Source organism: Monodelphis domestica, chromosome 2 (genome assembly GCF_027887165.1).
Source record: "Monodelphis domestica isolate mMonDom1 chromosome 2, mMonDom1.pri, whole genome shotgun sequence".
Taxonomy (NCBI): Eukaryota; Metazoa; Chordata; class Mammalia; order Didelphimorphia; family Didelphidae; genus Monodelphis; species Monodelphis domestica.
This window is the reverse complement of record NC_077228.1, coordinates 397412376-397427506: the sequence shown is the minus strand read 5'-3', so window position 1 is coordinate 397427506 and position 15131 is coordinate 397412376. Positions and strand designations below refer to the sequence as shown.

The 15131-nt window shown below is 36.1% G+C and overlaps 1 protein-coding gene across 6 annotated transcripts in view; it reads right to left on the bottom strand.

Moving 5' to 3' along the window:
• Positions 1-328: 328 nt before the first annotated feature.
• The window catches only part of NCOA7 (nuclear receptor coactivator 7), a 226356-nt gene continuing 211553 nt past the window's right edge, over positions 329-15131 (bottom strand). For 5 of the 6 annotated variants that reach the window (XM_056818727.1, XM_056818725.1, XM_056818726.1 and 2 more), the window contains 5 exons: positions 6223-6348; positions 5092-5244; positions 3970-4065; positions 3479-3552; positions 329-2554 (listed from right to left, as the gene is read on the bottom strand). In XM_056818727.1, the coding sequence (XP_056674705.1) occupies positions 2419-2554; positions 3479-3552; positions 3970-4065; positions 5092-5244; positions 6223-6348 (585 nt within the window). In that variant the 3' untranslated portion in view covers positions 329-2418. Of the gene's footprint in view, positions 2555-3478; positions 3553-3969; positions 4066-5091; positions 5245-6222; positions 6349-13245; positions 14763-15131 lie in introns of those variants that run through there. The other variant, XM_007484514.3, reaches the window with a different exon arrangement.

Sequence of the window (15131 nt, the reverse complement as noted above, 5' to 3'; positions counted from 1 at the left end):
ACAGCAATATTGTATGATGACCAACTGTGAAAACTTGGCTACTCTCGGCAATGCAATAATCTCGGACAATCCTGAAAGACTCATGAGAGGGAATGCTGTCCACCTCCAGAGAAAAAATTATTGGAGTGGGATGGATGTGGATCAAAGCAGACCATCTTTCACATCAGTCTATTTAAGATTTTATTTGGGGGTTTGCATTTTATGTGAGTGTGCTCTTACAACCTTGACCAAGATAGAAGTGTATTTTGCCTGATAAAAAAATAAACCAATGGTAACTTCTGGAGGAAATAGATTTTGGAAAGATTTTCAAGTATAGCGAATGCCGCGCTGAATGCATAAAGTCCTTTATTGAAAATATTGGGATAGCACTGCATTACATATATTCAATATTCATAGATGAAGGGTCACAAAGTTTTGACCGAACAATACTGTTTAATATAGAGAACACAGTGTTTGAGTATGCACTGGCAAATACAGTATCATGGGATAAACTGTAGATAACAAGAGTAAAACATGTGCAATATGTTAATTTTTTGCTTACCAGTTGGTGGTTTGCAAATGGCAAAAATACCACATGTGATTATCATGAGGCATTTCTGATATCTTCCACCGAGTAGCTACGGACCTAGTTAATAGTAGATATGCCAGAATTTGGTTTTTACTGGTATTTCAAGTGGAAGGTCTATAGGATCTGAGTAGAAAAAGAAAAGCACACACAAGTTACAGATTTCATATTTCATAGCAGCTGCTGTAAATTGCATGGAATGTATGTGGAGCAAATGATTCGCCAGTCTGCCAGGAGGCTACTTGGCATTTGGTTTGTTCCCTCTCAAGTGTCTATGAATGAGAGGACACCTAAAGGAGACTTGTTGCCAGCTTAAAACTACTGTTTCAAATTGTATTTTTATATCACATAGATATACCCCCAAAAATTTAAACTTAAAAATTAAGCATATTCAATTTATGATCAACTATTCTTCATTTGAGTTATTTTGAAATTATTTTCATCAGTTCATTCCTTGGTACTTATCAGAGTTTATCGATCAACAATACAATCTTTGCTTTTTGTCTTGACAAAATGAAGAAAGCATTTTCACGATGAGAAAAGGGTTCAGTGCCAAAGAGAGTACTCTTCCTTTAAAAAAAAAAAATCTAGTTTCTTGTGTAACCACTGAGGTTTCTCCTGGCACTGCCTCTGGCAATTGAAATAAGTCTCAAAACAAAGATTGTTGGGCTAATTTTAAACTTTTCATATAAAGAGGAAAAAATGAGAGGAAACCAAAAGTCAGCCAACTCTTTCTTTAAGAGATGAAATCTTGTGCCCTAATGAAAAAAAATGGGGATGGGGAAGGAGAGTAGATCAGACTAGAAAATGGAACTTTTGCTATGAAAACATGTGGTTTTTAAGTGCTAAAGAACTTTCTTCTTCTCATAAGCAGGGTTTTTCCCTGCCAAAATTTTTATTTTATCTAGTAATTTCTAAAGCTGGTCTTGTCTTATAAACAAGTCAGTTTCTGTCATCCTCTCCAAATAAAGGAGCACATGTCTTGGTCCCTTGCTAGAAGGCATTTATTGCTTCCACTGAAGAAATGATAAGTTGGCCTAAGATAGTTAAGTTGGTTGGCAACAGTGAAGTTAAAAAGAATTCAAAATTAGTCAGTCAATGACTCTATCTAATAGGAATGTATGTATTATGTCAGATGCTGCTGGGGAAAAAAAAAATCCCTAGAATAATTAGGGCAAAATTAAAAAACAAATACATTTTCTCTGCAAAATGAAAAAAGTCAATATAAAACTATATAGACAAATGAATTTGTTGCCAAAACAGCACACAAATCTATGCATTCTTTTAAATCCAATATTTAAAACATTAAAAGAAAAAATTGCAAACAAATTTCAATGTATGAAAAACAATAAATAAACTTCTTTTAAAAAAATCCCGCTTTCCCTTGAAGTGCTGTGAATTTTTAATTTCTTCCAAAAACTTAAACTTTTTTCCATGGCAAACAATATGATGCTGTAGGTTTGGGTAATGCAAATTGATATAAATACACAAGGCATATACTATACATATAATTCCACAGTATCTTTGTTCACAGTTACCAAAAATAAAAACAGCCTTCAACCCATACATCTATAAACACTCTGATTCTTTATAGTAGGAGTTTGAGGGAGGTGGGAGTAAAAAGTCTAACAACAATCTATAGTTTTCCATTTGCAAGCTTCACTTTTTGCCTCTCCCAGGTAGCTTTCAGAATCTTCCCATTATGGAGTCATGCTCTGGGATGGTTTCCAAAAGAAAGCATTATGGGATGTTACCAGGCAGCTTGTGCTGGGATTTCATCTTCCAGCCAGTTAGTTTTAAGAAGGCTGATTGAATCCAGTCTTTTAATTTTTATTTTTAAGGCAGTCTGAATTTCATTCAAATGTCCACACTTCTATATCTCGAACTATGAAGTCTTCCTTTTTCGAGAGGATATCATTATTGAAAGTACTGCAGGAGTTGCTTCGTCCATGATATAAGTCAGCGTCCAACCACAGACCAAATCGTCCCCTGGAAGGAAAGTTTGAAACAATAAAAAACACAAGCAAAAAAAAAATTCCATTTCCCACCTCTGCCTTTGAATGGGATTTTTCCCATCTCTGAGATGCATTCCTTCATCTCTGCATCTTAGAACCCCTGACTTCCTTCAAAGGGCAGCTCAAAGGGCCACATACTACCCGAAACCTTTCTTGTTCCCTTTAGCAACTAATGCCTCCCCCCACTAGTTTCAGTAACTTATTTTGTATATATTTTACATTTATTTATACATGTAATTTTTGTTTTGCCTGATAGAATATAAGCTCCCTAAAAGTAAAGGGTTTCATTTTTGTCTTTGTAGCATTGTAGCTGGCACAGAGTGAGCATTTAATAAAAGCTTGATGATTAACAATGAAGGATAGCTTAAAAATCACATCTCTATTTACCATTAAGTTTTATATAGCAATATAAATCTCCAATTGTCTCACTTGATTTTTTTCCTGCTATTTATTTAACATAAAGGCTGGATGGCATAAAGGATAGAACATTTGTAGAATCAGAAACATCCAGGTTCCTACCTACTACATATACTGACTGTGTAACCTTAGACAAATCACAGACTTTTAGTGGTTTGGGCAATGTACTAATGAAAATACAAGTTTAATACCTCCATAAAAAGGGAGGGAAAATAATACATAATCGAGTTTGAAAACAAATGGAAAAGGAACTAATTTTTAAAAATTAAGTTTGTAATGGAACCTACAAAGTTCCTAATTTATAAGGATGATGAAAAAAAATCTGGTAATAACAAGTAATTTTAGCTTTGATTCTTGCTGATGTGAAAAGCTAGAATTTCAGTTAATCTGACATAAGGACTAAAACTTTTTGACATCCAAAATTTGGTCACTTGAATCAAAATAAGGTTGACCATGGCAAATGAAATATTTAAAAACTTACCCTCCACCACCAAGTTCTAAAGAGCTTATATCTCCATTGATGAAATAAGAGTTTTCTCCACTCCACTTGAATACCTAGAATTTGGAGAAGGAACAGAAAAGAAAAGATATTTTTAATTTTAATTTTAGGGATCTTGTTGGAAAACAAGTACTGTTTCTCAGTTGTCAGCAACTGGAGGTTGTTGGAGGTTTAAAACAACTCATTTGCTTGAAGATGTTCTTGACTCCTTTGGCTAGGAACCAAATTCTTCAGTGACCATGAGCTTAGACAATGTCTTCCAGGGAAACCTTGACCACCAATGGGCACTTACAGATTCCAGGAACATGGGCTTTGTTATTGTTGTACAATTAATGTGTCTGGCAGTTGTGACCCATTGACTAAGATTGTTGTTAACTAGGATTATACAAGTTGATCTATAGTACACCTGTTTGTTTCAGTGTCCCATAGGAAAAATAAGAGCATCATACTATATGTTTCTCTCAAGTAGTCACCTTAAAATTTGGGCTGAAAGTGTAGAGGAAAGTTTCTCCTGTGCCGTAGTAATGGTCACTGAACTTGAACGGATGAGTTGCATATGCTCCAAAAATCTGTCAAAATATAAAACATTACTTTCAATCAACTTTTAAAACTATAGAACTGTCTTTTCTTCTTCTTCCCCCTCCTAAAAGTGTTCTATTACACCATGAAAACAGATAGATCAAACTACTGGCAAGTAAGAGTTCAGCTCCAACTTTCATTCTCTCATTAGATTAAAATGCTTGACAGTTCAAAGTTCTTTTTCTTCATTTTATAGTGATGCTGGCAGGGATTTTTCCTGCATAGAACAGTAATATCTAAATATTTATAGAGCATTTTACAAAAGTTAGTTCAAAATTTTAACTCAAGAAGCATTTAGTGGCTACCTTTTATATGCAGAGGCCTGGGAAATATCAAGAATAAAAGAGTTGCTGGCTTCATTTAGCTTATATCCACTGAGGGGAGATATAACATGTAAATGACAACTAACTTCAAGATAATTTGAAGAAGAAAAAATACTAAAAACTAGTAGGAGAAAAAAGGAGGATTCTGCATAATTGGAAATTGTGTGCCTTTGAACTTCATTTCCCAGGGGTCCCCTGACTTCCCATTGTTATGTGATAACATAGACAGCAGATAAATAGGGTGGTCTTCCATGGCTAGCTCTTTTTCCTTCCTGGGTCAGGAAATTGGTGGAGAAGGCTGTTTGAGCAGGCAGATTAGTCATGGGCATGTAGTTTTATTTTTGTTACTTCTAGTGATTATTAATAGCTATCCTAAATGGGAATTGTAAAAATTAATGTACATAACTTCAAATATTTTATTTTATAACATTTATTAGTAAATAAATATTAATAAAGAGCTATTAAGTGCAATGGCTATGGTACAGTGAAAGCCAGTACCTAGATAAAAACAAGAACTCATCTTTAAATAGTGTCCCAAAAATTTTAGTGTAGTTTTATGCTTGCTTAACCATCCTGTATTATATTTTAAGACTTTGAAAGTATTACATTCATCCTAGGGAAATTAGACACAAAGTACATAAACTTCTCCATTGAAGATTTAAGAGGCAAAAAATAGGTATAAGTAGTTCTAACCTGATTATCCATGTCTTTAATGACCAAAAGGACAGGACCATCAAGAGATGCTGATTTCCGGTACAAAGTTTTCAGGCTTGTGCCATGTTCTATAGTACTATATATTAGTCTCCATGGATATCCTTGCACCCTTGCTGGAAGTCGTCTAGCAAGCTTGAAGTGGAAAGATTATGAAATAAAAGAAACAAATGAAATAAATCCTCAACATGTTTCTCTAAAAAGCCAACACACTCTTGTTTACTCCAATTTCCCTATTTATTAGGAATGAAAAGGCAATTCATTTTAGTAAACTCAAATTCCATCAGCATATTTCCCATCTTTTGAGACAAAGATTTTGCTACTGTGCAGGGCACAAAAGCTAAAAGAAGTAGGAAAGGGGGAAGCTGGGTAGCTCAGTGGATTGAGAGCCAGGCCTAGAGACAGGAGATTCTAGGCTCAAATCTGGCCTCAGACACTTCCCAGCTGTGTGACCCTCAGCAAATCACTTGACCCCCATTGCCAAGCCCTTACTGCTCTTCTGCCTTGGAGCCAATACACAGTATTGATTCCAAGATGGAAGGTGAGAGTTTAAAAAAAATAAAAAAAATAAAAGAAGTAGGAAAAGGAAGAATTATAGTAAATGAATCTTAATAAGAACACAGCACAGAGGGTAATTTTCCTCGCAGAGATTCTGTCTATCAATCGTGGCTACCTTTGTAAATTCTTTCCCTGCAGGGGCAATCTATTTCTACTTTTTGTTGAACACAGAGCCTAGTATATTAGACACACACACACACACACACACACACACACACACACACATAAGACTGATGTAAAAGTAGACTGGCATAGTTGTATGAGATGCAAACTAAGTGCTAAAATGTTTTTAGAAGCAACTGATAACACTTCTAGCTGGAAGGAAATAGGTGGGCCCCAAGGAGGAGATGATATTAGGACTGGACATTAAAGGATGGGGTAGGGTTTCATCCGACTGAAAATGAAAGAGGAGAGAAACCAGATTGTGTCACCCAAAAGCACTCTGTGCTATAATCCTTCCCTTGAATGTCAACAGTACTTCTATTCTGACTTTATGCAAATTTTTAAAAAATCCCTAAACATTGACTTTTCTTCTCCAACAATAATCATTCTTACCTGTTCTATGTGCATATTCTCTAGTAGAGCACTATGATGCTTTAAGACAGGGAGGGACTCATCTTCCTCCTCCTCATAATAACTGCAAGTACTCTTTCTCCGTTTGGCCTCTTCAACAGTGATTATCTGAAAGAGCAAAATTGTATAATTTCAAAGTTAGAAGGGACCTCAGTGGCTTTTTAATCCAACCAGTATCCAGAAACAATCCCTTCTATGATGTATACACAAATGGTCATCCAGCCTTTGCTTGAAGATCTCCAATGGGAGGAGAATCTCCATTTCCCCACCAATCCTATTCTACTTTGGAGAAGCACAATTGTTTGGATGTTTTTTTCTTAGTACCTAAATTTGTCTTTGCAACTTTGACCCACTCTTCCCAATTCTGCTCTTGAGGGTATATCAGAAAAAAGCCTAACCCTTATTCCATATGATTGCTTCAAATTCCAGAATATGGTTACGCTTCTCCTTCCTGCCCTCTTTTCCAAGTTAAACATCCCTAGTTCCTTCAATTGATCTGCCCATAGCATGAACTCATGGCCCTTCTTCATCCTGGCTGCTCTTTTCTGGACCCTCTCCAGCTTATCAAAGGCCTTTCTAAAATGTAGAACCCAGAACCAAATATTTATAGCAAGACTTAGACTGATGAAGACTCTGATGAAGGCTTTCTTTTAATGTTTCCATAAGTTTAAGGGAAAGACTCAATCAGTCAATTCAAACTAAGTAAGCTGAAAAAATGCTCCAAATTTACCCAGGCACAAAGGTTACAAAATTAAATAAGACCACAATTAATATCTTTACTTATATTTCTTTCCTATATATAGTCAGAAGACCAGATTAATGTGAACATTAAAAACTAATGATTGTTAATTTGCTGCAGTGCATGTTTACTGAATTTAGCAACATCACCTCATTCCTTGAAGTTTATGACTTGGACCTCCTTCACCCCAAGTTATCTTGAATTTATTTATTTTCTATATATTTATATATCTACATGTTGTCTTTCCTGATAGAAGCTGAGGGAACATATAAATCTTTGTATTCTCAAAACTTAGCATGATGCCTGTCACAGAGTAGGTACTTACTAAAAACTTGTTTAACTGATAAGTTTATGGGGGGAAAATCTATACAATATTTTATAACAATAGAAACTAGCAAATGACCTTTTGTATCTTACAGTTTGAATGCCTTGTCTACACAAAAGGTATAGTGTTAAGGAATTCTTAATATAGACAAAAAAGGATACATGACTGTGAATCTTGAAATTTCTCAGACTTGTGAATGTTGAAAAAGTCCCCATTGGGGAATTCTCCATTGGAACAATTCCCTACTGGGAACATTTCCCATTTAAAATGTGAGAACTCTACTTGGATCAGAAATGGGAGAGCCTCTACTCCATCCATACTTAAGACTGCTTTAGGGGAGAAAACTCCTTGCTGAACAATGAAAAGTACTTAAACCCATACTTAAGCCATGCCTATTTTTAGAAAGGGGTGCTAAGTACCTATAAAGGTCAGGCAACTTGTGAACTTACAAGGAAGCAAAGAGGTGAAAACTTACTCAGAGCTTTCCTGATGTGAATTACTCAGAAGTTTTAGTCTACCCAGAAAAGGTGAGAGCAAGATGTGAATTAAGAAGGTGATAACAAAATGTGAATTCAGAATGGGCTGTCCTTTGGAAAAGGTCTATTGTGATCGGTAGATGGAAGAACTTCGGGGAGGTAACATAGGAGAAAACCCGCTATATAAGAAAAAAGGCAGACTGTTGAAAGAAGTCTGGAGATATACAGGCTCTGGAGGGCAATCTCTAAGGAGGTCTTTCAAGGGAGGCTGACTCTGGCTGGAACTCCCTCTGGGGAGACTCTGCCCCCCCTAAATCCTCACTTGAACAGATCTTGTGGTGAGTGATAAAAGACTGACTGATCTCTCTCTCTTAAGACTCAGGTCTAGGCCATGTTGGCTTAAGGCCCTTCATACTTATTCCTTTCTTACTCTCTCTCTCTTTCTTTGATTCCTCATTGTATTATTAATTAAAATCTCTATAAAACCCAGTTGACTTGGGGATCTTTGAATAATTGGGAATATTTCCCTGGCGACCACCTTATATTTGGTTTAAAACAAGACACTGTAGTGAAACATTTTCTGCGGTCACAATTTACTCACCCACTCTTATATCTATCACAATTTATAGCTTCACCATTTTAATTATTACATGACCAAAATACTGTCATTTACTAAGCTTTCCTAACTTTATCCTAGAAGTTCACCATAGAAAACTGTTTAGGGCTCATTTATTTTCAATAAGGAAAAGCTAGAGACAAGGACTGCTTCTACTACCAAATCAAATCAACACCTTTGCTACAAATTATAAACTTAGTAAGTATTTGTAAAGCAATTATTGCATGACAGGCACTGCACTTAAACAGCTGAAGAGAAATAAAAAGCTAAAAGAAAGACTATCTCTGCCTGTAAGATTATATCCTATTGTGAGCTTCCAGAGAGTTGCCTTAAGTAACATGTTCAGAGAAAAACAGCTGATTTATGTCAGGGATGGGACTTGCACCCAAGTCTTTCGAGCTTCAATTTCAGCTTTCAGTCTGCTAGGCCATGCTGTCTATCCATGAAATAGATGGTCTTATTTTCACTGGTATGTGAAGACAGGAGACCTTTGTATTTATATTTAAGAAAAAGACATATTTTAAACTACGTGGGATTAAAAAAAGTTACAATTTAAAGGTAATTGAATAATCTTTTGCTAATTTAATTTACTCTAATCCATGTAAAAAAAAATCAACAGTCAATCTCTTACATATAGAATGACAATTGTGGGCAGACTGCCTTCTTTGACTGCTGAAAGCATTAGCATCATAGGTTTGTTTCCTACCTGTCTCTTACTAGGGATGTAACTCACAAACTGAGTCAAAGATGGGCAAGTCACTTACCCCCGAGTTCCAATTTCCTCATTTGTGAACTGAGGTTAGACTGAATAATCCTCAATGCTTCTTCTCTCCCTCAATTTTATGATTTCTATGAACTATGATATCAAAATGTATTTCCTTGGATACATAGACTGCTTTGTTTGGGTAGATATAGTCAAAGAGTATGGATGGTTGCTAAGTTATTATAGTTTCTGAATGAGGTGCAGTGTTTATAACCAACCTATACTCCATGTATGTCCCAGAATGGGAAGTGATGGGATGTTTCTAAGTCAGAATTGTTGAAGGACTTAGCACAGAATGTTATCTATCAAGTGACTAATTTTTTTTTTATCTAGAGGATCTTAAGAGCAAAAGCATAATCAGGGACTCAAAAGCCAAGAGCATCAGAATCAGAATTTCCTCCAACAGGGAGCAATGGAAGATTTTCAACAGAATGACACGATCAAATCTACATGTAAAAAGCATTATTTTGCCAGAAGTGTCAAGGAATGATTGGAGGGAACTGAAAGTGGAGGCAGGAAGATCTATTAGGAAACTACTGCAACAGTACCAGTATTGGCAAAGAGTGTTAATGCTAGGATGGAAGTAGTAGAAATTAAAAGAAAGGATGTGAGTACTGTATTGGGGGTGTGGAGGGGGGGTGGTAGTAGTGGTGGTGAATAAGAGGTGAATTGGGGGGGGGGGGGGGGAAGAACCAAAAATAAGCTAAGTAATAATAATAAGTAAATGGGGTTAGTAGCATATTATCAACAGAAATAGAGAATACTCAAGAAGAGAGTTTAAGGGGCAAAATAATAGAAAAATTTAGTTTTGATTAAAAAAAAAATTAATTTGTTCCTCTCCCTAACCCTTTCCCCCAAATGAATAAAAACCAAATCTAAAAGATAGTCTTCAATAAATACATAGTCCAATAAAACAAGTTCCCACATTGACCATATCCATAAACCTATGTCTCTTTCTGGATTTAAGTTACTCTCCTCTCTGTCAGGAAGTGAGTATGATGTTTCATTTTCACCCTTTTGGTTAATCACTGCATTAATCAGAGTTCTAAAGTTGTTTTTCCTTATAATGTTATCATTATATAAATTGTACTACTTCTGCTCACTTTGCTCTGCATTAGTTTACAGAAGTCTTCAATTTTCAAGATTTCATTGCATCATCAAGTCTATTTAATCATTTTTGTGGCATGATAATAATCTATTTACATTCATACACAACAATTTGTTTAGCCATTTCCCAAAAGGAAGGCATAACATTAGTGTCTAATTTTTATATACAATGAAAAAAGCTGATATAAATATTTTTGTATGTGTATCATTTCCCTCTTTTATCTCTTTGGAGTATAGGCCTAGTAATGATATAGCTGGAACTAAATGGAGTTAAAATATAGCCCATTTATCTTTTGGGGTACACAATCTGTTAAACTTGGTTTTATGGGATCCCCATGTTTACCCTTGTACTTTGGGAACTCTGTATGATGGACCACCAAGCATTCAGATTAGGAGTGACAAATATTCAAACCTCAAGCACCCTTAGAAGTTTCTCTCATTGTGTCTTGGGCCACTCCCTGGTATCCCTATCTCTGACCACAGCATCTTTCTCAAGCCTGCTTATAACCAGTCAGTGTAGTTTCCTGCCCTTGATTTCCCTGATTCTGTGTAATGGCAGAACCTTGAGCATTGTGTCTCTTGTCCTGATTAAAGACTTGTTCTTTCTAACTACTTTAGAAAATTTGAGTTTTTCAAGATTGACAATGTGAAGTCATGCAACATATTTCCATATTGGGCCCCCTCTTTTCAGAAGACCTTCTTCTGATCTTGGGGGGCGAGGGAGGAAAGACAGGTTCATCCCCTCCCAATATTAGGTCCAGAGGCTCTTTTAATGCCTGAGTTTCAGGGACTACTGAGGCTTACTTTTGCCTAGGATTTTTCTCCTTTAGATGGACTTAAGTCATTAGTGTCTCAGTGGACCAGTCCCTAGTATCCAAAGGCTGGTCTTTCTAGCTTGTTTCCTATAACCATAGCTTTGGAAAGACTCAGGCTAGGCTGGGTTTGGGTAGGGAATGCTGGATGTGCCCAAAGTCTGCTCTATCCTTGATTTACTTGAACTTTTGAACTTGTATAATCAAGGATCTTTGTAAGATTGTGGGGGTCCCTTGAGGATTTATGAGTTGTGGAGAGTCTAGAGAAGATTCTATCTCTTACAAGAGCCACTATGGAGTGTTTGAAGGAGAACTGAAATTCTTCTAGCCCTGACATCTTTTTCTCTCCCTCTCTCTGTCTCTCATTAGGGAAGCAACAAGAGAAACCAGGATGTATCTCTGAAGCAAATTAAAAAAAAAATTGAAATGAGAAAATAGCAAGCAGATTAAGATACTGCTTACAGAGAAGTTAAGGAGGATGAAGACTAAAAGAGCAAGGAAGTCCCTGGTGATTCTATCACAGTTATAGTTAAATAATGGGTACAGAAGAAAGACTTTTGTATATATCATTTTTTTTTTTATTGTTGATCAACTCAATGAGTAATAAGGCAGTGGAGAAAAACACTGGGAGCATACCATTTCCCCTCTTCCCCTAAAAATTTAGCAGTGAAGAGGATGAAAGAGTTTCAATCTGAGCAACGTAGAGAGGTCCAAGGAAGTATTTTTTAATATTAGGAGGACCAAGTTTGTTTGCTGGTGAGGGGACGGTGCTGGTGACTGAAATACAGTATTTGAAAGAGAAATGATGATTGCTAGGTGGATCATAGTCTGGAGAGGATAGGCAAGAATGGGGTCAATGATAGGTGTTATAAAGAATAGAACACTGAACCTGGAGTCAGAAAAACCAGATTTCAAATCTGGCCTCAAGATACTTACTAGCCATGTAACCCTGGATAGTCACTGAATCTCTATCTACCTCAGTTTCCTTATCTATAAACTGGTCATAATGATAGCACCTATCCTCCCAGGGTTGTAAGGATCAAATGAGATGTCTAAAGCACCTAGAAAACCTTAAAAAGCACCATGTAAATGCTAGATAGGGAAAAAGGAGAAAATGAGTGACAATGTTGGAGAGCTTCAAAGGAGTCGGTTGAGAAAAGAATTTGGGTGTGTTCTCTTGAGCAAACCAAAAAATAACCAATTTTACTGGTGTTGGTTTTTTTTTTGTCCTAGAAGCTGTTTATGCAAGTGATGGGGCAGGTAGCAACAAAAATTTAAGCTAAGATGTCAACCAGCTGAAAATCTGGTTTATGTAGCTGAAAAACAAGTAATCAAACAGTTACTAAAATGAGAACTGTTTTAAAATGAATGGCATCTTTTGTTTTGTATCTGGGCTTAGATAATAGTATCATAAGATTTAGGGCTAAAAGGGACTTCAGAGATCATTTAGTCTAATTCCCTTATTTTATTGGTGAAGAAACTGAGACTCACAAAGATTAAAAGACTTGTCTCAATATCACAAAGGTAATAAGTGATTATTTTAATTCAAAATCCATTTTTGTTGTATCATTTGGTTGAAATCCTTTATGTTAAAAAAAACCCCAACATATCGTTAGAAAACAAAAGCACTCTAAAACTATTAAAAAAGATCTTCAAATTTTTCAGTAAAACAAAAAACTAACAATAGTAGAAGTTGTAAATGTTAAGTACTGTTAAATTCCCAAATGCAAAGAAACAGCTACTAATTTAAATATATATTCAAGCCAGAACATAAATCAAGGGCCAGTTCCTAAACTGTGTTTCTTAATGAAAGAAACATAAAACAAACAGACAGAAACTTCAAATGAAGAAAATCTTTTCAGAGTACAAGTTAAGTAGTTTAAATACATCAAATGAAGTACCGTATTCTGGGAGAGGACTATAATTGCCACAGGTGTATAGATCTGGTCACAGAATGAAATATTAAGCACATTCTACTTAAGTTTCAGTGAATTCCTTATTTTGGAAAAGGAGATAAAAAGTAGAAATTGGCAAAGTAGAATAAACACTGTATTAACATGAAATTCTAAAAGCTGAGTCCTTTTAAGGGAAACAGGCTTGGAAACAAGTATTGGATCATACAGCTCCTTGGGGATTCAGAAACAATTAGGGGCATAATCTGACCTACCTTCACAAAAGGCTCCTGGTCTGGTCTGGCACAGTACAGGATCTGAATGTTCAAGGCCATTGGCTTTAGTCTCATGGTCAGGTTGTGAGAGTTGTGGGCTCTCAGAGCCTCTCCCTTGGTAAAGCAAAGGCTCTCTACCTCCACATGGCAAGTCAACAGCCCCGAGTAGCAACAGCTACAACGACTTCTGCTCTATCTAGTTTCCTGCATCAGTGAGTTTCTATTTCCCTTAGGACAGGGTTCACCATTCTACAGGAACACACCCAAATTAGGATTGAGAGTAAACACTTACTTCCTGTTAGATATAGGCTCAAGGCTATGAAATGAATTTTCACCTTTGAAACTTAATTTCCTAATTGAGGATAACAAAAACTCATTGTTATGAGTTTTTCCTCCCTTTCTGGTGCTTTTCTCCCTAACTGTCCCTATTCTCACCTGGTTTGCTTCACGCAAGATTATGGATGTTTTCCTCACCCTGATTTAGAGAGAGTTGTTGCACAGTGGAAAATGTGCTAGATTTGCAGACAGAGGGCTCACTTTGCTACCTAGCAGCTGAGTGACAATGGGCAAGTAATTAATTTAGCATCTTATTACTTTTTCTTGGTATCTAACAATTCATGACAGAATCTAGGGCAAGATGAAGAGCCCAAGGCACCGGCCTGCTCCATTGAACAGGAATCTTTAAACGGCTGAGTGCATAACAGGCAGAATAACAGCGTGTGCTTTTGATAACATGCTTCATCTTGTTGTAAGGAATTTACGACTGAAAGGAAAATGAAGGAGCATTTGATTTCTGAGAAGATGATGTAAGTATAGTTTTCCATTGGCAGGCAGCCTGGCAAGTTGAGATTAACCCCAAATTGTAAATTAGCTGTCTTCTCCGGTGAATGTGGGCCTTTTTCTATTGTGTTTTAAGGTTTAAAAATCATTTTGTTCATGGCAATCCTATGAGGTGGTTGGTGGTAAGTACTGGAGGATCCTCATGGCCTTGCTCTATAGTAATAAAGTCATCTCATAGTGCTCAACTGTGTCTGCTATGTGGTGGTGATTATGGTAGGGCTCTTGGACCATCTTTAAATTACTCGCTGTCAGGGACTAGAAGGATAATACAATAGGCAGATGAACATTAGACTTGAAATCAAGAAGTCCAGAATGCTCATCCTCCCACGGACATAGCTGTATGCTCACTTAACCTCTCTGGGACTCATTTTTTTCTTGGATTAAATGGGGAAGTTGGACTCAGTGGCCAATAAGATCCTTTCTAGCTTTTAAGTCTGATCCTGTGATTCTATAACTAGGGCAAAAGAGCATATGTCTGTAGAAGTGAATGCAAGATGAACAAGATCACTTGGGTTGAAAATTTGCTAGCAAGGCAGTAAAACTTGAAAAATAACCAAGTATCTTAAAAGGAAATGAACACATTCCTAAATTGCTTCAGGAAGATCTAATTGGTAAATGAATCATATAAAAAAATCAAGGAAACTTACACATCTGATGTGCAATGTATTACAGGTGACGAAACATCACTGATCATAGTGTATCACAGATGAAGAAAAAGAAAGTATTTCTTGACTGTTATATACTGCAGTGGATTAGATGCAAAGGTAAACCATACAAAAGCATTATAGAAATACATAGAAGTTGTAAAGTTCAAGTTGATTCAATTCAACAAATAATAAGCTGAAATTATATAGCAATCTATACTAGTAAATTTGGGATTAAGTGCTAAAATTTTCCATCTTAAAAAAGTGGCAAAGGACTTCTTTAAGCTCTTTATTATTTCTCAAATAAAAATATGCATATAGATATATGTGAATATGCAAATATATATTGCTTCTGGGAAGATGTTGGCTAAAAATATGGTTGCTTTTCTGCATATTCTAACA